The 24,669-nt window shown below is 34.1% G+C and overlaps 1 protein-coding gene across 1 annotated transcript in view; it reads left to right on the top strand.

The window, feature by feature from the left end:
• The window catches only part of LOC150109219 (uncharacterized), a 672,102-nt gene that overhangs the window by 364,604 nt on the left and 282,829 nt on the right, over positions 1 to 24,669 (top strand). The window contains exons 24-25 of the mRNA XM_090401856.1: positions 10,080 to 10,187; positions 23,569 to 23,616. Coding sequence (XP_090257982.1) covers positions 10,080 to 10,187; positions 23,569 to 23,616 — 156 coding nt within the window. The remainder of the gene's footprint in view (positions 1 to 10,079; positions 10,188 to 23,568; positions 23,617 to 24,669) is intronic.

The following is a 24,669-nucleotide window of genomic DNA, read 5'->3' as shown; positions in this document are numbered from 1 at the left end:
AATGAATAATAGAGGGGATAATATACATCCTTGTCTCACACCAGATTTAACATTAAACCATCTTCCTGTACAGTTCTAACTGCCGACTTACAACTCAAATAGAGACTAAGTATCGATGGATATAATGCCCCATCGAGACCACATAACTCTAGCGTATTGAATAGCTTCTCTCTTGGCACCTTGTCATGTGCCTTTTCCACATCGGCAAAACTTAAATACAGATTTTTGTTATATTCCCATGCTTTCTCGACTATTTGTCGTAAAGTGAAGATCTTATCCTGACAGCCTCTATTTGGCCTGAATCCAGCTTGTTCTTCCCCAAGCTTTTTTTCCACAATTCTTCTCAACCGTTTCTCAAGTTTACTTGCATTGATCTTGCCTGGAACACTCAGTAGGGAAATACCTCTGTAATTCTCACATTCAGTTTTATTTCCCTTTTAATATATGGGCACTATTAGAGCTCTACTCCAATCATCGGGAATTCGTTCCTCTATCCAGGCTTTCTGAACTATGCAGTGCAGCCACTGTAAGACTTTTATACCACCATACTTGAGCATTTCTGGTCAAATATCATCTACTCCTGCTACCTTTCCACATTTCAAGCCTTTGATGGCTTTTTTCTACTTCAAGTATGGATATGTATTCCTGACTATATGTATATGTATGCCTGTTGAGTGTTTTTTACCACTGTGCTATCACTGCTTGTTTCATTTAGCAATTTTTTGAAGTAATTATTCCATACTTCAAGGATATCTTTTTCTCCTGTTTTCATGTCACCTTTATCATCTCTAACTCCTTTTACAGCACTCTTTCCTCCATTCCTAAGCTTCTTCAACAACCTCCAGAATATCTTACCACCTTCTTGATATTTATTTTCTATGTTCTTGCCAAAGTCCTCTCGTTATTTTTGTTTAGCTAGTTTTACACAGTGTTTCGCTTTCTTACATTTGTCTCTGTATTCTCTAAGAGCAAAAGCCGACTTGTTTGCCAGAAACTTTTGATATGCTTTCTTCTTCTTTTCCTTCACTGCCTCTTTAACTTCCATGTCCAACATAGAGTTCTGATTTTTCTATCCTTGCAGACAACCTCACCACATGCCTCTCTGGCTGAATCGATCAGGGTTTTCTTCAAGGCTTGCCACTGAATCTCCAAGGTTTGGTTCCTGTTCTCAAACTCTTTCATTTTTGTTTCAATAATCTTTGTATATGTTAGTCTACAGTTCACATATGATAGCTGCTCAACTTTTATTCGCTTTAAAACTTTCTTACATTTTATTCTTTTCAATATGAAATTCAATTTTATCCTGCTCAAGACTAAATAGTGATCGCTTCCAATGTCAAATCCTCTGTACACTATGGTGTCCTGCACCAGGGAGAAAACATCACTATCAACAATAGCATAGTCAATGAGACGCTTCTTATTCCTTGCCTCTTCTCTCCATGTGAATTTGTGCACATTTTTGTGTGGAACATGGTATTAGTAATAACCAGTCCATGTTCTGAGCAGAAATCAACAGGTATGTACCATTATTATTATCTTTGCTCTTTTCTCCAAATTTTCCCAAAATATTTTTGTATTTTGTTTTATATTTTGTTCCCAAAAATAAATAAAATAAAAAAAATAAAAAATGACAAATTTATCCCCAGTACTTTATTATACGTTTTCCAGATTTGCTGAACTTAAATACAAATCGATTGTTCTATTCCCATTATTTCTCACCTATTTGTCTTAAAGTAAATATCTGATCCTGACAATTCGTCATTAGACTGAACCATGTTGTTATATCCCCAAATCCCTCTTCCACAATTTTTCTGAGCCTCTTCTCAAGTGGAGAAGAGGCTCTGGAATGTCTAGTAAGGAAATTTCCCTGTAATTCTCACATGCAGTTGTATTTTTGTTACAGTACATGTATACCATGATAACCCTACTCCAACCATATGGAATTTCTCTTTCTGACTAGACCTACTGAATCATGCAGTCTGGCCACTGTAAAATTTTTATACTTTCATGCTTGAGCATTTCTGGTTGAATACAATCTACTTCAGCTGCCTTTCCACATTTCAGATTCTTATACCTTTTTCTGCCTCACGATATAAAATGCACTTGTGACTTCATTTCTCCTAGCTGTTTGCTAGCAATTGTTTTGTCAATGCATGTTTCATTTAATATTTTTTTTCAAAGCAATTTCTCTAGAAACAACTCAAAACTCAAATATAATAAGATTGTTCTGGAGTTGTATACGCAACAGATTTAAAATAAATAATAATGTCTTTAATCACAAATTAACACAGTACCAGGAAATCATGAAGACTTATGTGTGTCTACCACTGATTATAGAATAACAAATGAAACAGTAAAACCAGAAGAAATCTTGGATATTAGAGTTTCGATATCTGCAGATATTAGATGTGATCATAGAAGTTTCATTTCCATCAAAAGATAAATAAAGTGAAAAAGCATAGTAAGGAAACTTGAAAATTTAAGGTGTAAATAGACTAAAAGAGGAAGTTCAAAAAAAAATTATCAGTAATGAGGAAGATATAAAGTCCCTTTGAGAAAAATTTAAAACAAACATTAAGCAAGTATAAAATGCTAGAACAGAAAACAAACAAGAAAATGCAAAAGAAAATTGATCCCTGGTGAAGAAATAAATGCACTATCAAAAACAAATAAAAAAAAAAAAGACATTTAATAAACATTTACAAGACTAATACAGCCAAATATAAAGTGTATAAATAAAATAAACAACAAAATAAGACTTATCAAACAAAAATATTGGAAAGGCCACTCTAAACAATTTGAAGATGATGGAAATGATTCATAACAAATTTGAAGAACAATCCAAAATTAAAGAAAATAAACTTTGAATGGATGAATATATCAGGCAAAAAGAAAACAGTGGGGGAAATTGTTTTGCCAAATTATATGGAAACAAGAAGAAATAAAATTGTCAAAAATGTTACAACACAGGTGTAACTTGATATTTGTGGAATTTATAAGGACATGCTAAAATAACAATGTAAAGAAATGACTGAAAACTTAATTTGCAAAAGTTTTAATCAGACATATCTTTAAGTAAAGACTCTTGAAGAAATGGGGAGGACGCACATTACTATTCCAGTATTTAAAAAAGAGTAACAAAATCTGTCCATTAGGTATTCACCACAATTATTGAACAGTGACAGCTGACTTGAATTAGAGAAATGGCTACACCATGATACTGACTGATTCTGCAAAGGCATTTGATAAAATACCACATTGAAGATTATAACTAAGTTGGAGAAAATGGAAATAAATGTGAAGCTGGCAGCATGGATGATGGGGGGGGGGGGGCATCAGAGGGTGGTTAGTATTGGGATAGAATCCAGGAATAAAGAACAGGATCTCAGGACTGTGCACTAGAACTATTACTGTTTAATTTGTATGTTAATTGATACTGAGAATAATTTGAGGAAAGTATTCAGTTATTTGCTTATGCAAATGGTCAGTAAAGGTGATGTAGAGATCCTGCAGGATGATTTAAATGAATTGGCAGTGTGAACAAAGGATAATGGTTATCAGTTTAATCGGCAAAATGTAAAGTTATTCAGTTTGGGATGAAAAGATTACATACTGTGTATTACAAGATATTACCCAGAAGTTCCAGCAGTTTGACAAAAAAAAAAACAACTTAACTCTTAGTTTCCACCATCTCCTTTGAAGTAGTCCCAGTTGAGCAAGTATTCAGTGATTGTAATGGTTTTTCCATGATTCCATACATTCCTGGAGGTTCTCAATCATGTCAAAACGATGCCCTTTTAGCTGGAATTTTATCTTGTGGAACAGGAAAAGGTTTCAAACGGGCAAAGTGAGGTGAATAGAGGGGATGGGGAATGACTGCTGTGTTTTTGAAAGCCAGAAATTGTCAAACAATGAGTGATGTGTGGTGAACCCAGTCATTTTCTTCCACTTATTGGGATGTTTGCACCAAATTGCTCTTCCTTAACTGCTTCAAAACTCTACATGGCATTTATAGTTTGATTGGGGGGGGGGGGAATTCCTTTGTTTGACGATGCCTCGGGGGGGGGGGGGGGGGCTGATCAACATCGACTTGACATTTCTGCAAATTTTAGGAAGCTTATAAAAGCCATTTACAACTTTTATGTTTCTATCATGTCTGTCTTTTCCAACTGTCAGCTAAATCTATGCTTATAGGGAGCATTCTGCAGACCTATTACAGTTTTGGTCATTTATCTCTGAATTTCATTATGTTCTCATCCCAAAAAAACCCACGTAACCTATTTTACTTGCTTTTGCTGTTATGGCCAAATTAGAAATAAAGAAGTGATCAAATCTGTGCATAGTAGTCAAGATGATGTCACATCTCTTATAAAGAGGGATGATAACCTCCCCATCTCTCTTTGTTAGAAGATTTTTCAATCCAAGTAACCCTTTGAGCTGTTGTGCTCACTTTTGCAATAAACCCGCTTAACTTCAATTCTCTGTCCACCATTGCTGCCAAATCCCTGGCCTCATCAATTTCATGTAGTTTAGTACTATCAACATACAAGGTGCTACCCAACAGGGAATAGGAATAGCACATGATGTATCATTGTATTGTTAAAATACTCTGGCTCAGAGGAAGTTGTAGAGCGTTTTTTTTCACTTGGTTATGTAGTAAATTATATTTGACAAACAAAGTTTGCATGTGAAATATCTTCAAGACTGGTTACCTACATACAATATAATGTACCTAGTCTAGCCATAAATATTGTTACAACTTGAACAGCCAATAAACCTTTAATCTATCAGTAAATCATTTACAGCTTTAAGCACATACAAACCATATGTATAACATGCATATAGTAGCACTCAGTGTTCGAAATTTTCCCCTTTTGCCTTTACTCATGCATGCCCTGAGTCTGAGAGGCCACATATCGATTGCAACATGCACAACATCTAATGGAAATTCTCAGGCTAGTGATGCTGGGTGTCATTTCTTACAGGCTACTCTCTCAAGCTCTGACCCCAATTTGAAGTTCAAAAATTCAGATTGGGACTTCCAGACAGCCAATCAGATAGTGATATGTCATTGGACACAGTTGATTGGACAAACAACTGTTAAGGTCCTCACCTTGCGTACATTGGCTGAGTCCTTTTGGAAGGTGTACTGCCTACCTTGAAACGTGTTGTTTATGGGGCCATACCACATGTTACAGTACGGTGTCTTGATACACTTTGGTCAAGTTTGACCCCTTTCTCTCAGAAATGCCACTTGGATACTCCCTGATATGTCTTCCCCCCCCCACACACACCAAACCATCACTGATGCACAGGGTCACAGGTGCTATGGTACATGCTGTGCGACTATCTGATGCATATACCCAATCATTTTAGTGGTTAAATGACTCTTCAATAGTGAAAATCTTCTGATTTGTGAAGAGGATATCTCTGCGTCTGTTGTTTGTGTACTGCCAGAGAAGTACCTTTGATTTTATCATCCTCTACCACATAAGTTGAACTGTTAGGAAGCATTAGTAGAACAACAGTACTCCCCCCCCCCCCCAAGTCATCAGTTTGTATATACATGCAATTGCTCTCTGTGAAACGTTCATCTCTCATGACATCACTTTCTGCATTCTCACAGGATTATGACAGAGACGTGCCTTCACAGCCCTCACAAGCTGCTGTGTCCTAACGCAGTGTGCTCGACCTGTTCTTTGCCAATCAGATGTGTCTTCTGGGTCATTATAATGGTTAATTGTCCAATAGACAAACATCCTACTGATCCAGAGTGTTTCTAGCATGTTGAAAATAGTGGGGAGGGAGCATGTTTCAACCTTGTAAAGTGCTATTACAGGTACACAGCTCACATAATCTCCTCACTGCATGTTAAACCATACAGCTAGACAACTCTCCCTTTACTGATATGCACATGCGAATTTGTTGCACACAGCACCACCACTAACAGAACCAGGCTCACAAAATTCTGTGAGCAGTGTGGAGAGATGTAGAAGTTGTAACAGTATTTATGGCAGAACTGCGTGTATATATATATATATAATGCATAGCAATATATAATCATCCAAAAAGAAGTGTGCTATGCATAATGGGAGTGCAAATTGTAAAATTACATCTGTTGATGTAATTTTACAATTTCTCTGTTATTTTTTATATGATTATTTGTCTTTGATACCTGAAGAAGTTGATTTTTTCAACGAAACTAGTAGTATCTCAGCATTAAACTTCATTATTTTTTATTCTCGGTATTATAGTCATTCAAACTAATTTATTTTTCATATATATATATATATATATATATATATTTATTTATTTACAGAGTGATTGACTCGGTTAATTGACATGTTTAAAAATTATTAACTGACTTAAACACCTGAGAACCTCAGTGTTTAAGTCAGTTAATAATTTTTAAATATATATATATATACATAAACAGATGGTATTTCTAAAGAACCAAACCTTGAACACTCAGCCAGGTAAGCATATGATGAATATTTGCAGCTAGAAATGATGAATTCAGAAAGACAAAGAGAAAAAAATAAGAAAGTAATAGAAGATATATATATTATCTTCTATTAGTTTCTTATGTTTTTAATTTTAAGATACATATTAGAATAGATATATAAGTAAAGGTGATATTAAATCCAGCATTATTTCAAAGCCGAATGTAAAAACTATGGAAGTTTCATAAAGTAAGTTGACCAGACAGCTAGTCAACTTACTTTACGAAACTTACATAATTTCTACATTCGGCTTTGAAATAATGCTGGATTTAATATCCATTTTACTTATATAATTTTTCACTGCCGACTGAAGCTTTTGGCTCTTTATTTTAGAAAATACTTTTATGCATCAACAGAGAGTTTGCTTATGAAAAATACATTTGTCTGACATTTTGAGTTCCTTCATACTGAACGAGAGTTTTTGTTCTCTCAAAGTTTCTGCCTGGTCTCAGCAAACCAGGTCTTTTCTTATGAATTTTTTCATCTAGTATGGCTAAAAGATCAGAATAATATTCCACGGTTATTGTTTTACGCTTTTCAAGATAACTAATAAACAAAATACTTTTAAGCACGATTTTTACTGAAGATGATAAATTAAATATGGAAATAGACAACAGAATTAACAAAGCTGGCATGGTAGGAAGTCAATTGAATAAATTCATATGGAATAAGAGAGAAATTAGTCGGACCACTAAATTATCTGTATACAAGACAGTGTTCAAACCAGTTTTAACTTATGGATCTGAGAGCTGGGTCAGAAGTAAAATACTTGACAAAAGACTAGAGACTGCAGATATGAGAGTCCTGAGAAAGATTAGAGGCATGAACAGATGGCATCAATTGCAATATCATATTAAAAACAAGGATATTAGGACATTGTCGGCATCCAGGAATGCATTAGCAGAGCTAATCTCAGGTGGTATGGTCACTTAAACAGAATGGGCGAGGAAAGATTAACAAAACAAGTGATCTCTGCAAGGTCTGCAGGAAAACGATGCAGAGGAAGACTAAGATATAGGTGGATTGATATGGTACAGTATGTGCCTTTGGCAATAGAAATATAAGATCTCATAATGATAATATTGGAGTCTTGACAAGTAACAGACTGATTTGGAGGAAGATTGTATATAAGAAGTTAGTAATGATGTAAATTTTTCATGTAGTACTATCATATCCTGTACGCCCCTTGAGGGTACATGTCAGGAAGTTGATGGTGAAAATGCCTTTAACATCCCAAAACACCGATGCCATGACCTTTCCAGCTGATGGAACTGACTTTGTCTTGTTTGGCTTCTGTCCACTGTTTTGACTGCTGTTTGGATTCTGGTGTGTAATGGTGAATCCAAGCTGTTTGGATTCTGATGTGTAATGGTGAATCCAAGTCTCATCCATAGTAATAAATTGACTCAAAAAATCAGTTTTATCCTTCTTGAACTGCTCCGAACACTGTTCAGAGATTTTCATGCGAGTGCGTTTTTGATCTGCTGTGAGCAAGCGCGGCACCCATCTTGCACGAAGCTTTTTCATATGCAATTCTCCATGCAAAATATATCCTACATGTTCTTTTGAAATGCCTATAGCCTCAGCAATTTCACGCACTTTGTCTCAGCGATCATTTAATGCCATATCGTGCACTTGATCAATGATTTCTGGTGTTGTTACACTTTTTGGATGTCTTCACTTGGATCATCTTCAAGGCTTGTACAGCCACGTTTAAACTTGGTAGCCCATTTCTTTATTGTCAAAAACGAAGGAGAAGAGTGCCCTTTTATGAACTTCGAATGAATTTCTTTTGGCGTTAAACCTTCTTTTACAAAGAATTTTATAACTGCATGATACTCAGTTTTATCCATTTCAAGGGATATAGAGAACACTTTTGCTTCAGACAGCTGTATAAAACAAAGTACTTTATAGAATGACTTGCAATTTCACATGGATGCTTATGACAGATGTACTAACTTAGAAAAAAAAAATATTTCCTATAGTTTTGCCATCTATGGGCGAGGCCGAGAACTGTTCAGACCACCCTCGTGTGTGTATATATAATATATATATATATACACACACACACACACACAAACATACATAGGAGTATTTAATAAATTCTAGTTTCCTTTACGTGAGTGAAACCGTTGCTTAAAAAATAGCATTATGTCTACCACATGTTCTCATTAAATGACTGGTAAGTGATTCTTGAGAATCTTGAAAAGCAAATTGAGAATGTAAAGAAGTTCACTTATCTAGGAAGCATGTTGAGTCAAGATGGTCGTTCAAAAACCGACATTAAATACTGCTGAGGCAACTGTGGCCCTACAGAAGTTAAAACCATTGTGGGGGAGATAACAGAATAGCAGTCACAACCAGACTAAGACTAATCGACACCTTGGTGAATTCTGTCCTCTTGTATGGTTGTGAGGCCTGGACTTTATTGAAGGAAGATGAGAGGAGACTCCTGTCGTTCGAAATGGAAACTTACAGAAGACTTTTGAGAATTCCCTATACCGCTCATGAAACCAGTGAAAATCTCCGAAAACTGATTGATTCAATAGATGAGAGAAAAAGGGAAAATATTCTGACAGTCATCAAAAGAAGACATGAAATGGTTCGGACATGTGGAGAGGGCTAATGGCATTCCAAAGCAAGCACTAGAAGGAATCATTCCGGGATCAAGGATTAGGGTCCGACCTCGATTAAAATGGACTGATAACATCAAAAAAATGGTCAAATTCCTCCCTTTCTCAACTGACATCAAGAACAAGAGCCCGAGACGACTGGAGGAGGCTAGCAAAGAATATCACCTACCAGCCATGAATGACCCAATGGTTCATTTAGGACTATAGGAGAAGAAGTGATTCTTAGGATAATTTATTATCTGATTTTTTTTATTTCTTATCTTATTTTTAAAAGGATATGTTAATTTAAATTATACATTTTTGGTTGTTTTATAATAGAAATACAATTTTATTAATACAGACCAATATTTTACAATAAAAACATTTATTCAAACCTACCAGTTTCGCCAGCAAACTGTCTGGCTTTTTCAAGGCATTACGGAGATATGAAAGTTAGTAAATGCAAATTAAAAGGAACATAAAAACCAAACTAGTATCTATGGTTACACGTTTCGCGTGACAGAGATGACTTATTGTTCTTATTCATTATCACGCATGCGTGTTTGTTGTAGACTTGTAATGTGATTACTGGCTAGCTGTAGTTCAGATTGATTGAGAGAGAGGATCAGGTTTTTTCCACAAACTGTTTAGAATTACACCCTGATTTCTGTTGAGGTTTCTGCCGGTTATTAGTACTATTGTGGCTTCCTTAAATACACTATGCCTGTAGTCGTCATCGAGATATGGCATGGAGCTGTTTTGCCAATCTATATTGGCAAAATATTCTTTTCTTAATAAATATTCTATAATATTCTTTTCTCACCAAGTAGGCAAATGAATATTAGTGCTTGGATACTCTCAGAAAATTTGCAAACATGATGATATATCAATAGCTTATTATTTTTATTAATAATATAAATATCAATATGTAATAATAATTATTAGGAATTTTTCTGTATTCTAGCTAATTTTATGCAAAGAATCTGACAGCAAAATTCTGGAAAAGGATGAAGAAATTAAATTGCTCATGTCAAGTGTTGAGGAATTTAAACATCATCTTCAGAACAGTAAGGTATCTGTAATGCTGATTTGTGTAAACCATGGAACATTTTTTGTTGTTGTTGTTGTTGTTGTTGTTTTTTTCTGCACAATTTTTATGTTTTTATTACTGAAAATTCATCACAGGTATACTGTAAACTTTTCTTGGCATCTGTAAGGCAGTTTACACCACAATTCGGTAGTAAGAACTGCCTCAGAGATATAAAATTAAGATATCGTTATTGTAGAAACACTTGCACAGTTACTCTCATCAATGTGTTGTCCAGCATTATAAGAATATCAAGTGGAACAGTCATCATATCTCTACTTCATTTCCTTAGGGAATTATTATTTCCCATCTTCTGATCCCATCTACTTGCACTGAATGCATCACTTTAACAGTTATTATCAGGGCTTGAAAAAAGCACTCATCTGTGACAAGGGAGAATTTTTGGTTGAGAAGTAAAAAAAAATCAGAATGGAGTTTCACTTTAATTGTCAGTTTTATTAGCATAGCGTCAATTCTGTTTGATATTTTATGTCTTAAATAGTTTTTTGTATGTTTACATTACATCACAACATGGCAAGCTTAAATAGATATGCATCAAATAGTAGTAATTAGCTTATTTTGTTATTCATTAATATATTTGACTGTTAATGTGTACTTTTCATGTAATACTATCATAGTACCTGTACATCCCTTGAAGGCATTTATCATTAATATTATTGTTACCATCCTACTGACGATCTTGCTCCACTTTAACCTGTTACTGCTCCGTCATCAGCTTACTCTCAATACATTTCCATAAATGTAGTGCAGAGTTTGTAACACTTTTATCCCAAAATGCATAAATTTACACTTTTCCACATTAAATTGAACATATTTTCTTTTTTCAGTACTGTCAGGAATATTTAAATCATCCTGCAAGCTCTGTACATTGTTATTTTTTTTTTCAATTAACTTATGCACTACTTTATTATTATTATTATTATTACGGGCGACTCCAAGGGGTTCTTAGACTCATCGAGGAAGGTCCTAAACATCATGTCCGCACAACGACATTTGACTATACCACATTCTCACAGTATCTATCATACCTTGCCTTGAACTCACTCACTGTCATAGCACCCACAACAGACTCTGGCAGCTTAATCCACTCGTTTAAATTTTATTTAAATGAGTTTAATTTAACTCATTAAACTCATTAATTTTGTATTATCAGTAAACAATGAAATATTTTCTCTCAAGTCGTTTTCTGTATCATTTATATACTAAGTAAACAGCATGTTCCAACACAGAGCTCTGTGTTACACTAGTACCTACTTTAATAATAAATTTAGTTTAATCCTTTATCCAAGTGTTAGCAAACAAAGTTTGTGCCTGACGATACTTCAAGACTGAGGCAACTCGTAGCAAAGGTGGTCCAAGCTCTCATCACTCCTGTCTCAGTATCTCCCATAATGTAAAGCACATCTCCTTGTGGATATGTATGATGCTATGCATTAAGGGAAGTGCTACTACCCAGACCTGTTTCGACCTTTATTGAGGTCTCAAGATGACCTCTCCATTGTTTCTGCCTTGGTATCTCCACTTCTGGGCCTGGCTCCCACTGACAAGACCTCAATAAAGGTCGAAACCGGTCTGGGTAGTGGCCCTTCCCTTAATGCATAGCATTATATATCCACAAGGAGATATGCTTTGCATTATGGGAGGTACTGAGACAGGAGTGATGAGAGCTTGGTCCACCTTTGCTACGAGTTGTCTCAGTCTTGAAGTATCTTCAGGCGCAAACTTTGTTTGCTAACACTTGGATAAAGGATTAAGCTAAATTTATTATAGTTACCTACTTTCTTCTGGATGCGGCTTCTCCATGTACTGCTTTTTGATATCTGTCCATCAGTCACCCTCATATTCATATCATGAGCTTGATTGAATGTCTTTGCCCATCATCATCCAAACCATTCCTTTTATCCAGCTCAACTGTCACTATATTATAAAAAGTGAGTATATACTAAGGCATGGCCTACCCTTCATATATCCTCATAGCTTATCACATTCTTATTCATCCATTCCTAATTCTATTTTTGACCCATCTTTTCGGTGATTGGTTTATAATTTGCTACCTAAGTCTTGTGAACTCATTTATTCAGCAGAATTATTTTGCCCTCCTTCCACTTCCTTGGGATCTAACAGAGCTGAGACTTAAGATACATTAATTCTGGGCACAACACAGATTATATCATTCATTATTCACTTTGAGACAAATAATAAATGATGGTGGTGCCTTAAGGTGGGATGTGACAAATTGTCTCATGCATCCAGTATACTATCTGTCAGTCACACAATGAATTGTTACTTGTGCCTTCTAGAGAAAACTAAAGTAGCTATATGCTGAATATTCAGTATTCAGTCTGCCCAAGCACAAAAATTCCTCTTATGTGCATCGTAACAAATGTGGTGGTGAATCAAGAAAAGCCTCGCCTGCTTTTGCTCGACTGTTGCATTTGCTATAGGCTCTGTCTTTATTTTAGTTTAAGTTGTTTATATCATGAAACATTAAAATTTGTCTTAAAATATTGAAAAAGATTACAGTTATAATAATATATATATATATATTTGTAAGTTTATGATTTATGTGAAGATTCAAAATTTCCATGTGTTAAACATGCAAAAAAAAACAAAATATCTGGGTGATACAGAGAAATGAAAGTGCACATCTATAAGTAATCATGCAAAAACACAAGCAGTGATGAATTTGTAAAACAAAATGAAACTGAAATATCAAACCAGAATGCAAAAATAAGTAAGCATTTAGATCTAAAGTAAATATACCAAAACAACAATCATTATTTTATGTTAAGGAATATTCTTTAAAAATATAAAATAAAATGAGTGTGGAAACTGAATGGGTTTAAGGCATGGTTTGATCTTTTTTACATGAGAGAGTATAGACCTTTCATGATGAGTCCTTTCACACCATGGAGGTTAGATGTTAATAATAATATGCAGATGACAAAGCAACATCTTTACATTGCATTGTAGTTGAAATGACTGCAGTAGATAACAGGCCATACTCAAGAAGGATTTCTTGAGTATGGCCTGTTATCTGCTGCATTTCTAAGACTAATGAGTAAACTTTTTCCACAGTACTATTTCTTAGGGAAATTTCTTTTGACACCAGCTACCAGCATATTCATCAAAAAGATTTTTTTTTCTCCAGAATTTGGCAATATTAATTAAGAAACAAGTATTCTTCAAAAAATTCTCCATAATTCTCTGTATGTTCTGTTAATATTTTTAGTTTTTTATTTGAGAAAATAAGTATTTTCTCAGCTCTATACTTTTAACATTTAAGAGTTTTATTATGTTTATGGAAAGGAAAGATTTTATTTTTACTTTTTATCAATGAATTACCTTCATAAGTAATGCCCAAAAGTAATTGGAATAAGTGAAACTTGGTTGTCTGAGGAGGATGTGATGTCAGGAAAAGAATTAGAGGGATATATAATTTTCCATAAGGATGGAGATGAGAAAAGAGGAGGGGGGAGGGTACTGTTAATGTTTGCAGAGGAATTGTGTCTGCAAAATGGGGAAGTTGATGGTGCATGCATAGATTTTGAATCTGTGTATAAGCAGGTTAGTATATCTGATAGTGTATGGGAACAAGGAGAGTGAGTCTGTAGAATTTCTGAGAGATAAGTATCTTAAGCAGCACATGATTGAAGCAACTAGAGGCTTTAATGTTTCAGATTTGGTGATAACTTCACAAGATGTAGTTGTTAATAAGGTATTGACACTGCTGCCAAATAGTGAGAGTGAGCATCAGGTACTTGTTTGGGAAGTGATGAAACAAAAAAAGGTCACTGCCAAAAATGGATAGATGTGGAAGCATAGAGTAGGTGATTATAAGAATCTCTGTGGTCAGTTAGCATCAGTAGGTTGGGTAGATGAGCTGAGCAGAAAAGATGTTGAAAATGCATGGAAACTCATAAGGCAGTATCTGACAAAAGCAACGTATGACTGTATACCGAGGGTTAAGTGAGTAAATAGAGTGCGAGTGAAATGGATGAACAGCAAAATCAAGCAAGCTGTGCTGGAAAAGAAAACTGTAATAGGGAGGTACAAGACAGTTCGTGGTGATCAGATCCGTGAAGGGTATAAGGTGCAGGCTAGAAAGGTGATGAGCACGGTAAAGAAAGAAAAGGTGCAATGAGAGGAGATTGGCTGGGCAGGCTAAGGTGAACTCGAGGAAATTTTTCCACTACATGGCAAGCAAGAGGAAGAATAATTATGGCAGACTAACATTGGTGGATAGTCATGGCAGCAGACTAACAGCTGCAAAGGATATAGTGGAATTATTGAACAAGCACTTTATCAGCATATATCATACTGGTGTAAATGATCTGGTGCAATATATAGAAGAGAGGCCAGTATTAGGAGAATTGGAAGTGAAAGAAATAGGGGTGTATGAGATGTTGGTTGGGTTAGATGTGAATAAGGCTGTGGGAATGAATGACATATCACCACGTATGCTTAAGGAAAATGTGCACCACAGTTGGTTATGCTCTTGACCTGGTATATTTAATGAAAGTCTTGCAGTGGGTAGAGTTCCTAAGGAGTGGAAAGAAGGCAAAATAATACCATTATACAAGCATGGTTCTAAGACAGAAGTCTCCAACTATAGGCCAGTCTGTATAGCTGCAGTTGTGGTCAAGGTGTTGGAGAGTTTGGCAAGAAATAGAATACAGAATTGGGTTGACGGACATGGCATTCTTCATGATGGTCAGCATGGATTTGTAAAGGGTAGGTCCTGTTTCAGTAATTTGCTTGCATTTTATGATAAGGTGACAAGTGTGTTAGATAAGGGAGAATCATATACAGTGATATTCTTAGACTTTGCAAAAGTGTTTAATAGATTACCACATGATAAGTTGGTGTACAAGCTGCAGAGGATGGGAATAGAGTATATTGATTAGATGGATCAGAGATTGGTTCTCTGAACAATACCAGCAGGTTGTGTATGATGGAACAGTGTCTCGAAAAAGGATAACCAGTGGCATGCCACAGGGTTCTGTTCTTGAGCCCCTGCTGTTTAACTTGTGTGTAAATGATATATCATGTAGACCGACTGGGGATCTTCAGTTATTTGCTGATGATACAAAGTTGGGAAGAATTGCAAGCAGCTCTTCTGATGCTGAATTCCTTCAGGAAGATTTGAATAGACTTTACTTCGACAAAAGAGTTGGGTTTTAATATCAATAAGTGCAAGGTGTTGCATTTTGGAGAGCAGAAATATAAGTCTGTGTACTACAAGGGATGTCCAGAAAGTAAGTCCCGATGGGCTGTCAGAGAAACAAAAATATACTTACAAAAAAAACTATTGGAAGTTAAAGTAGACATTTTCACTACTTTTCTACATAATTTCCACCATTGTTCAGGCACTTATCATAACGGGTCACCAAGGGTTGTATACCTTGTGTCGTAGAAGGTTGCCGCCTGTGATGCAAACCACGTATTGACTGCTTCTTTGACCTTGTCGTCGTCTTGAAACTGCCAGCCACCAAGGAAAGATTCCAGATGTTTGAACAGGTGAAAGTCGCTTGGTGCAAGGTCAGGACTATATGGGGATGATGGAATTGTTCCCAGCCGAAGGTGGCAAGAAGTTATTGTGTTACGCCCATCTTCGTACCATTGGATCACTCATTGTGTGTTCTCCATAAACCTCAATAATTTGCTGATGAATTTCTGCTGCTTTAACGTTCCTCACATTCAGGAAATGGATAACTGACCTTATTTCACATGCAGCAGGCGATTCAATTTTCTTAGACATTATAAACACACACACACACCAAGAAGCATATGCACTGCGAGAATGTCTGAAAATGACACCAATGCCTTGCTGACGAATCAACAAACTCAGCATGCATGTGGACCATTGCGATCGCAGCGCTGCAGTGAAAATATTTAAAAATGGAACTTACTTTCTGGACGTCCCTCGTATATCGATGGTGCCATACTACAAGAAGTGGATGAGATTAGAGATTTGGGAGTGATGATTGACAGTAGACTAAAGTTTAGTCTATAAGTGTTGCAAAGGTTGCACAATGTAGTGCTGCTATGATAAGAAGTACTCTAACATGCAAGAATAAGGAAGTAGTTGTGCCACTGTATAAGGTACTGGTCAGACCACACTTGGACTGTTGTGCTCAGATCTGATCACCTAGTTTTCAATGTGATGTGGAGACATTGGAGAGGATCCAGAGATGAGTGACTAAGACAATATCAGGAGTTTGGAATGCTGGCTATGGAGAGAGGTTGAAGAGATGTGGATTGCAGAGTTTGGTGGATAGGAGGAAGAGAGATGATATGATAGAGACATTTAAGTTAGTGAGAGGATTTTATCAGATTAATCCAGAGGGAATTCTAAAAAGAATAGAAGGTGAGAGGAGAAGAACCAGAGGCCATTCCTGGAAGTTATGTAAAAGTGTGGTGAAGAAGGGTGTGAGGAGTAGATTTTTTACATGGAGAATTGTCATTGAATGGAATGCAATGCCAGAATGTGTTATTAATGCAAAGAGTGTTAAGGATGTCAAGATTCTATATGATAAATATGTTGTCAGTTGAAGGAACCTCCCACAACGAGTCTGTCGACTCCATGGAGAGTGTAATATTAATAATAATGTCTTCATTTCAACAATGTAAAATTAACAGAAATGGGAGATATTAAATAATCATCCTTAGTTCATAACTATATATAAAAACCAGAGAGCTTATGATAATACTATCTGCTGCATTGGGGTTACCTTAGCATGCACTACTTCAAAAAACTTTCTAAGTTTATATATATACATATATAAATATAATATATAATTTAATTATATAATATATTTCTACATTGTAATATATATATATATATATATATATATATATATTACAATGCTGAAATGAAGACTTTGAGGCTCTTCCATGATAATTACTCTTATGCATCACATGATTCACTTTTGAAAAACAACTCTATTGATGTATGTTGATTGAGCTTTGACACAGGAATGCTTTAATAGTGAATGTTTTGTCCTCTGCAGTTCATTTCAGACAAAGTATGGAGACTACAACCATGTTAGAAATAATTACTTTAATTTCCCAACATTTTGACCTTCATGTTAAGGTCATCATCTGTAGTATACCCATATCTATACAGAGACAACTTATGTTACATTTTGAACAGTATTTCAAAGAGACAATGATTTGATCAATCATTATTTTGCTGGCCTAATCTCTAGTGGGGGAAAAAAAAAAAAACTACATTTAAGCTATATTCTATTTTTAACATCATCAGAGAACAATTCTTGTGGACAGTTTTATTACAGCAAAAGTGGTGTCCTAATTTTACAAGAGTGTTGTTATATTAGAATTAAGATCCTGGATTACTTGCAGTCCTGTTTATAATTAATTCTTGAATGGAAAGGTTATGTAGGTAGAATATATGCCTTCCATATTCTTGGGATTTTTAGACCATTATTGTTAAGATTAGGGTGGTTTATAAGAATTTCATAGATCTACTTAAATTTATGTTCATACCACGTTTTGGTGTGATGCAAACAACAGGTGCCTTTCCAGTCAATTCTATGTAGAGTATTCAGGGCATGATCAGAAAGGCTTCATTTCCCATAGTTATTAAACATAATGTGGCATTCATGTTCCTTTTTTTTTGGATAGGAATTATGCATCCTGTTTCACCTATATAGGACAAATTAGCTGCAATGAATATGGTATACTCCAGGGTGGGCCAGCGGAGGAAGTTGATTCTTGGATGAGTTGAATAAGTTTCTTTAATTTTGCAGGTTATTTAAAGGTGGCACTAAGGTGGTATTTCGGTAGTTTTATATGATATCCCTTTAATGTATGGAATGATTGCAGTTTTATTGTAATCTAGTTTATTTTTGTTTTTAAGTGAAGTATCGTGAAGAATTTTGTTGATAGTGTTTTGGCTGTAGCCATTTTTAGGAAGGTATTGCTGATAACTTTTAATTCGTCTTTAAGTGTTTGTTCATTGGAGCAAATCTTCAAAGCCATGCTTTTTTAGTGTGTTAATGACACCTAGTTTTTTTGTGTTAGATAGTGGCAGGAGTTTATGTGTATATATTGGCCAGTATGTTTAGGCTTCCAGTCAACAGTGAAGAAAAGACTGCCAGAAGTAAGACGTGTTACAAGTGTATCTAGAAAAGGAAATGTGTTCTGACTTTCAATCTCAGTTGTGAATTGTTTGTGTTTTGTTTTGGTGGCTGAGGAAAGTGTCTAATGTCTGGCAGCCATGGGACCATATAGCAAAAACATTGTCAATGTATCTAAGCCAGACTTTGAGTTTTAAAGTAACGGAATCTAAAGCACGTTGCTTAAAAGCTTCCATATAAAAGTTAGCAATTTGGGGGGGGGGGAATAACGGTGAGCCCATGGCTGTGCCTTCTTTTTGTTGTAGGTAGAAAGTATTCTGTTACACAAAATAGCCAGACTTATTACATGTGCAAAGAGCAATGTGATATCAGGCAGGAGTTTGTCCCATAAAAGAAGAATTGTGTCATTGATTGGGACATTTGTAAAAAGGGCAGAGACGTCAAAACTAGGATCTTAATCCAGGATCATAACTCTAATATACCAACTCTATTAAATTAGGACACTACCTTTGCTGCTGAATATAGCTTTTTTTTTTTTTTTTTTTTTTACTGGAGGTGATGCCATTAGAATAATGGTTGATCAAATCATTGTATCTTTGGCATACTGTTTGAAATGTAATATAGCTTGTGTCTGTATATTTATGTGTGTACTCCAGTTGATGACCTTAATATGGAGGTAAAAACATCAGGAAATTAAAGTAATTATTTCTATAGTATGCCCACACTTTAGAGAGCTGTTGTCGGCAGACTGCCAAAAAGAGTCAATTCATGTTGAAGGGGGAGAAAGAAATAAGGTGATGTACGAATTGGTCACTAACACACGAAATCACGTGCTTTGTACGTAAAATTTTCTAACTGTTATACAAGCAAAATAGTTACCACTTTAAAAACTACAATGATAATAAAAGAGAAGTTAATTTTCCAACGTGTAATAATAAACACTCGTTTCACAATATGAATTGATTACCCTATTATCGGAATGGATTCTCCATGTGCAGAAGTATTGAAGGGTCTCGTATATGTGGGCATACTATAACATGACATAGTCTCCATAATTTGTCTGAAATGAATGTTGATCACCTTGTAACACTAAAGGAAAGGATTGTCCTCTTAAGGTTTCTGTGTGATCTGTAATAAGAATCAACTGCTCAATATACAGCTCTAGGTCAGCAAAACTTTAATCAAAAAATGCACTAATAAAAGGTGAATGTACAGATGCTTTGGCAGCACTCATGTCTTTTAAGTACTGCAAGATAAGGCAACTCCGATGCTGCAAGTTAAATTCTGATGAGCTCTTTGATTTTTTTTGTGAAACTATCTAATTTTTATGTATATATTCAGTTATTTTATTTTCACAATTTCATACATTTACATGCTTAAGTGAAGTATTATTACAAATAATTTTTTATCTTTCTTCATTCTGGTTGGCCAAAGCATACTTCATTAAATTCTAAACTTTCTGAATTAAGTTTTATAAACAAATGTTTTGAACAAAAAAATATACACACATCAAATTTTTTTATCAACTTTAATGAGTGTACATTTTTTTTCTCTCTCTTTTTTTTAAAGTGTTTATAAAATTTATTCAGTATTTGGTTATTTGGCTAAACCATGCTTCAGCTCATTCCTAAACCAAACTTACATTAGAAGGGAAAAGACTTTATTTGCTTTTCAGTGATAATTGAGAAAAATTCTATAACTGTTTGTATTTTTAAATTTCTAAAGTTGTAAATAATTATATTTTAATCTGCATTGATCAGATATGCACATCTTGCATATGACTGGCACATGTGAAAGAATAGGTACAAAAGTAGATTAGTTACATTCAAATAAATATCCAATAAGCGAACAAATTACTTCATTCTATAAACTCTAGTTATGCGCACATGAATCTCTGAAGGGCTTTGTTTTGTAAAAACTAAATAAGATTTAGTGATTCGTTCATTAAGTACTCCTTATATTATAGAATCACAGTAAAATATTTCTATTTACTCTTCTTCTCTCACTTTGTCACACTTTCCTGTTTCTTACATTGCACTTCTTTCTTTCTTTATTTTTCTTCTCAGCTCTGTCACCTGACATTTCTTCAGTTGTTCACTTTGTCCTATGAAAGGCTTCACATAAGTGCACTATTTCTTTCATGATTTCCTTTCATCTTTTGTCCATATTCTGTACTCCACTATTACTCAGTTTATTCTCCTAACACAACGGCATAGACTTTCAAAACATGTCCTACATATTTGCTTTTCTTCTATAAATGTTTTACATTTTTTCACACACACACACTGTGCTAAACAAAATCTCTCATATTAAACTCTTAATACATTTTTCTTGACTGCCATTGTTTTATTATGCATTAGCACCATACCAACAATATCTAGCATAATATAGAATATTTAAATTAAATGGACAATGGCAGACTGCCAAAAATAATATAAGGATATAAAACAAATGGAAAAAAGACGAATTGGAAAGCCAAGAAAGCGAGACAGATGACTGGAACAGGTTTATATCTTTTTCATTTTCATATGTAATCATACATCCTAGGTAGTTAAAGGAATTCACCTGTTCTAAAATCTTATTATCTATTACTATTTTAGTTCTTTCTGGATCTTGCCCTTTAAAGGCCATTGTTTTTTGATTTTTTTGTTGATATTATCATTCCATAATCTTTGGCTATCTTGTTTAAATTTAAAATTTATTTCTGTAAGATATCTTCAAAATATGTAATTATTATTTGGTCATCAGTAAAAAGGAGTGTGTTTAAGTTCACAGTAGGAGAAAGTTTAATACTTTATGGAAATCTTTATTCCATTTTATCGTTATTTCATTTAGATAAATATTAAAATGAGTTGCTGAAAGTGGACATCCCTGTCAGACTCCTTGGTTTATCTCTCTCATACATGATAGTTCATAATATAATCTTATTTGTATTTGATTATTTTCATATATACTTATGTTAGCTTTTAGAATATTATTTGGTATTTGTCTTTTAATATGTTAAATAAATTGCTTGTTACAAATTTGTAAAATGCTTTTTTCAAAGTCAATATATATGTTTCTAAATTGTATTGTCTTCTTTTCTTAATTATTAATTTTAAGCAAAAGGCCGAGTCTATACATGACCGTCCTTTTCTAAATCCATTGTGTACTTCTAGAATAACGTTTTCAGAATATTTTATTAGTTTGTTATTTAAAATTCTGCTATATGTTTTGTAACAGGAATTTAGAATATTTATACCTCTATAATTTTTAGGGTCATCTCTACTACCTTTTTTTAAAGATAGGGATCAGAATTGCTTTTTTCCATTCTATTGGTGGATTACTTGGTGAATAGATTTTATTTAAAAATAATAGGAGTCTTTCTTTGAACCTTATTCCTGCATATTTATATAATTCTGGCCCTAACATATCTTCACCGGGTGATTTTCCATTTCTTGGTTCTTTCAGGCTGATTTCTAATTCTTCTTTAGTTATTTCATTTTCATTAAATGTTTGCCAGTTATCTTTTTTAAAATATTTATCTGTCCACAATTCTGTATAAAAATTTAGAAATTCTTCTCATTTCAATTAGGTGTTTAATTTTATGTTTTCTTTAGTATCTGTACTTAAGTGTTTCAAAATCTTATATACACTGGGTCTTGTTTTATATAAATCATGTTCTAAATTAGAAAGAAATTTGTTCCATGATTCTCTATCTTTTTCTGACTTCTCTTTTAGCTATGGCTCTTATTCTTTTATATTCTATTTCATCTTCTAATCTTTTCCTGCTTAACCATTTATGATATGCTTCTTTTTTCATTTTGATTATTTGTTTGATTGTATCATTCCATATTTTCAGTTTTTTCTTTATATTGGATTTTTTGTTCTCTCCTAAGCCTTCATCATTTGAAGTTTTCATTTGCTGCTGTATTTAGTATCATTTTTATATTGAGCCATTCTATTTCTACTTTTTCATTTTGTTTTCTTTTATCCAAATATTGGTTAATTCTTTGTTCATATAGTCATTTGTATATTTGTGTCATTTAATAATCTAGTTTTATAAACAAATGTTTTAAATTTTCTTTCTGTTCTTATTATTTGTAGCCATTTAGGTGGTAATCTTAATTTTATTTTAAGGAGGAAGTGGTCACTACTTATTTCATATCCTCTGTTGAACTCTAACGTCTAAAGAGAATTTTGATGTATTTTCATTTAAGATAAAATAATCTAATATTGATTTCCATCCTCTTTCTGCCCAAGTATATTTATGTATGTCTTTATGTTTATAGAAAGAATTCATTATTTTAAGGTTATTGTAAACTACAAAGTCGATGAATTTTTTACCATTCCTGTTTAGGAATGGTAAAACATACTCTAGTATGTTCTCCATATATTTGTATATTATTATTAATTTTTGTGTTTCTAATTCTTGCATTTAAGTCTCCTGCTAATATTAGATAATAATTTATTTATTTTATTATATATATTTTGTAACTGATTATAAAATTCAATATTATCATCTTCTCTTCCTTCTTGTGGGCATATAAACCAATTATTGTTAAATAACCTCTATCTGTTTTTATTCTAGTTTCTATTATTCGTTCATTCCATAATTTATAATATTTTAGCTGTTTTGAAAGGGAATTATGAATCCAAATCATAACACCTGCTTGTGCTCTGTCAACTCCCCTATATATTACATTAAATTTTTCAGTTCTCATGGTTCCTTTTAATTTGTTTCAGTGATTACTACTATTTGAAAATTTTTTTCATTTAATATTTGGTCTAATTCTATTTCTTTATATGCTATTCCTCTTACATTCCAGTTTGCTATATGTATTATATTTTGTTGTTTCCATTTTTGTTTTACCTTTTCCATAGATTCATTTCAATTACCTTTCTCTGTTGGCTTAAAAGTAGATTAATGTTCTCCATGTCAGGTGACTAGCCTGCCGATGAATAATCCGGTGGTAGGGTTGCTACCTTAAGGCTTCTAAACTAGCCTTCTTCCAAACTTTTTCTTAAAAGCTAAAAACACACTATCACGGTCATGCCCATAAAAAAATATATATATATTTTTTTTTAAAAATTGTATGGTTTTGCCAATAGCACTTCCATAAAGAAGTATTGCCATTCAAAACACATCCTGTATTTTGGTTTGTCCACTATTGTTGTAATGAGTCACAAGTAATAATTAAATATGTTCCATTTTTATTTATTCCATATTTAGTTTCTTATTTATTTTTCTATTTAATTTCCAGGAAGAAATGAAAACACTACTGAAAGATAATGAAAATTCAGAAGCAAAGGTACGAATTTTTCAGTAATTCTGTCTATTAACCTGAAATATAAAGTTAACTAGCTCTTTCAATCATATTTGATCATTAAGGAAAGACTCATGAGTGGCATTATATAGGGATTCAATTATTAGAGGTGTGGTGGACGAGAGGATGCACAAAGTTTGTTTTACTGGAGGTAGAATGAATAGAATGAATGAAAATGAGTATCCAATGAGGCATTGGATATGAGAAGTAAGTGAGCAAAAAAAGTTGATAGTTGTAATAGGGACAAATGATTTGACTGGGAACAAAGAACACAAATTGGATATCAAGAGGTTGTTGAGCCAGATAAAAGATAATAGTGCGATAGGAAAGGTAGTCAGTGTTGCCCAGGTATGACAGTGATGAAATGAGGTGGAGAGCGAAGATTATGGATGATATTAGCCGAAATGTGTGAGGAGAGTGGAATGTAGTTTGTTAATGTATGGAATGAGTTTGAAGGACGAATTGAACTGTATAAAAGTGATGGACTGCATTTGAATGATTTTTGTGTGAGTCACTTGGAGAGACTGCTTCTAGAAGGTAAAGAAATGAGTGCAGAGAATGAATCTCATCAAGTAACAAGTGATGTGAAAGAGCGGGGTAGTAAGAAAGGAGAGATTCAAGTGGTATTTAACTTATTATGAATGAATAAGTGAGTAGCATGAATATAGAGAATGACAGAAGAAGTGTGCAAGACAAACAGAAAACAGGGAGGCTTAAGGTGGACAGGGGAACACAGCGTGAGAAAGGTTGATGCTCCAAGAGGATGTGAATGCATGTGTAGACAAAATGGAAGTGGGTGACCTGGAATTAAGGGAAAACAGTTGGATTTGAAGAAGGTTCTAAGATGAATAAGGAGAAAAGGAAATTCCTCGAGTTAAGCATGGATAAGTCACATCTAATAAGTGGTATCATTGGAACTTGCTATAGATCCATGAATGAGCTTGCTGTGTTTGTATACAAATGCTGTAAGTGTGAAAAATGTTCACCCAAGAATTGTTGGAATAAGTGAGACATGGTTGAATTAGGATGACATCCTGA

This window comes from Typopeltis vanoorti, chromosome 2 (assembly GCF_054136105.1).
Source record: "Typopeltis vanoorti isolate ZY-2024b chromosome 2, IOZ_Tvanoo_1.0, whole genome shotgun sequence".
Classification (NCBI taxonomy): Eukaryota; Metazoa; Arthropoda; class Arachnida; order Uropygi; family Thelyphonidae; genus Typopeltis; species Typopeltis vanoorti.
This window is presented reverse-complemented; position numbering and strand designations above follow the sequence as displayed.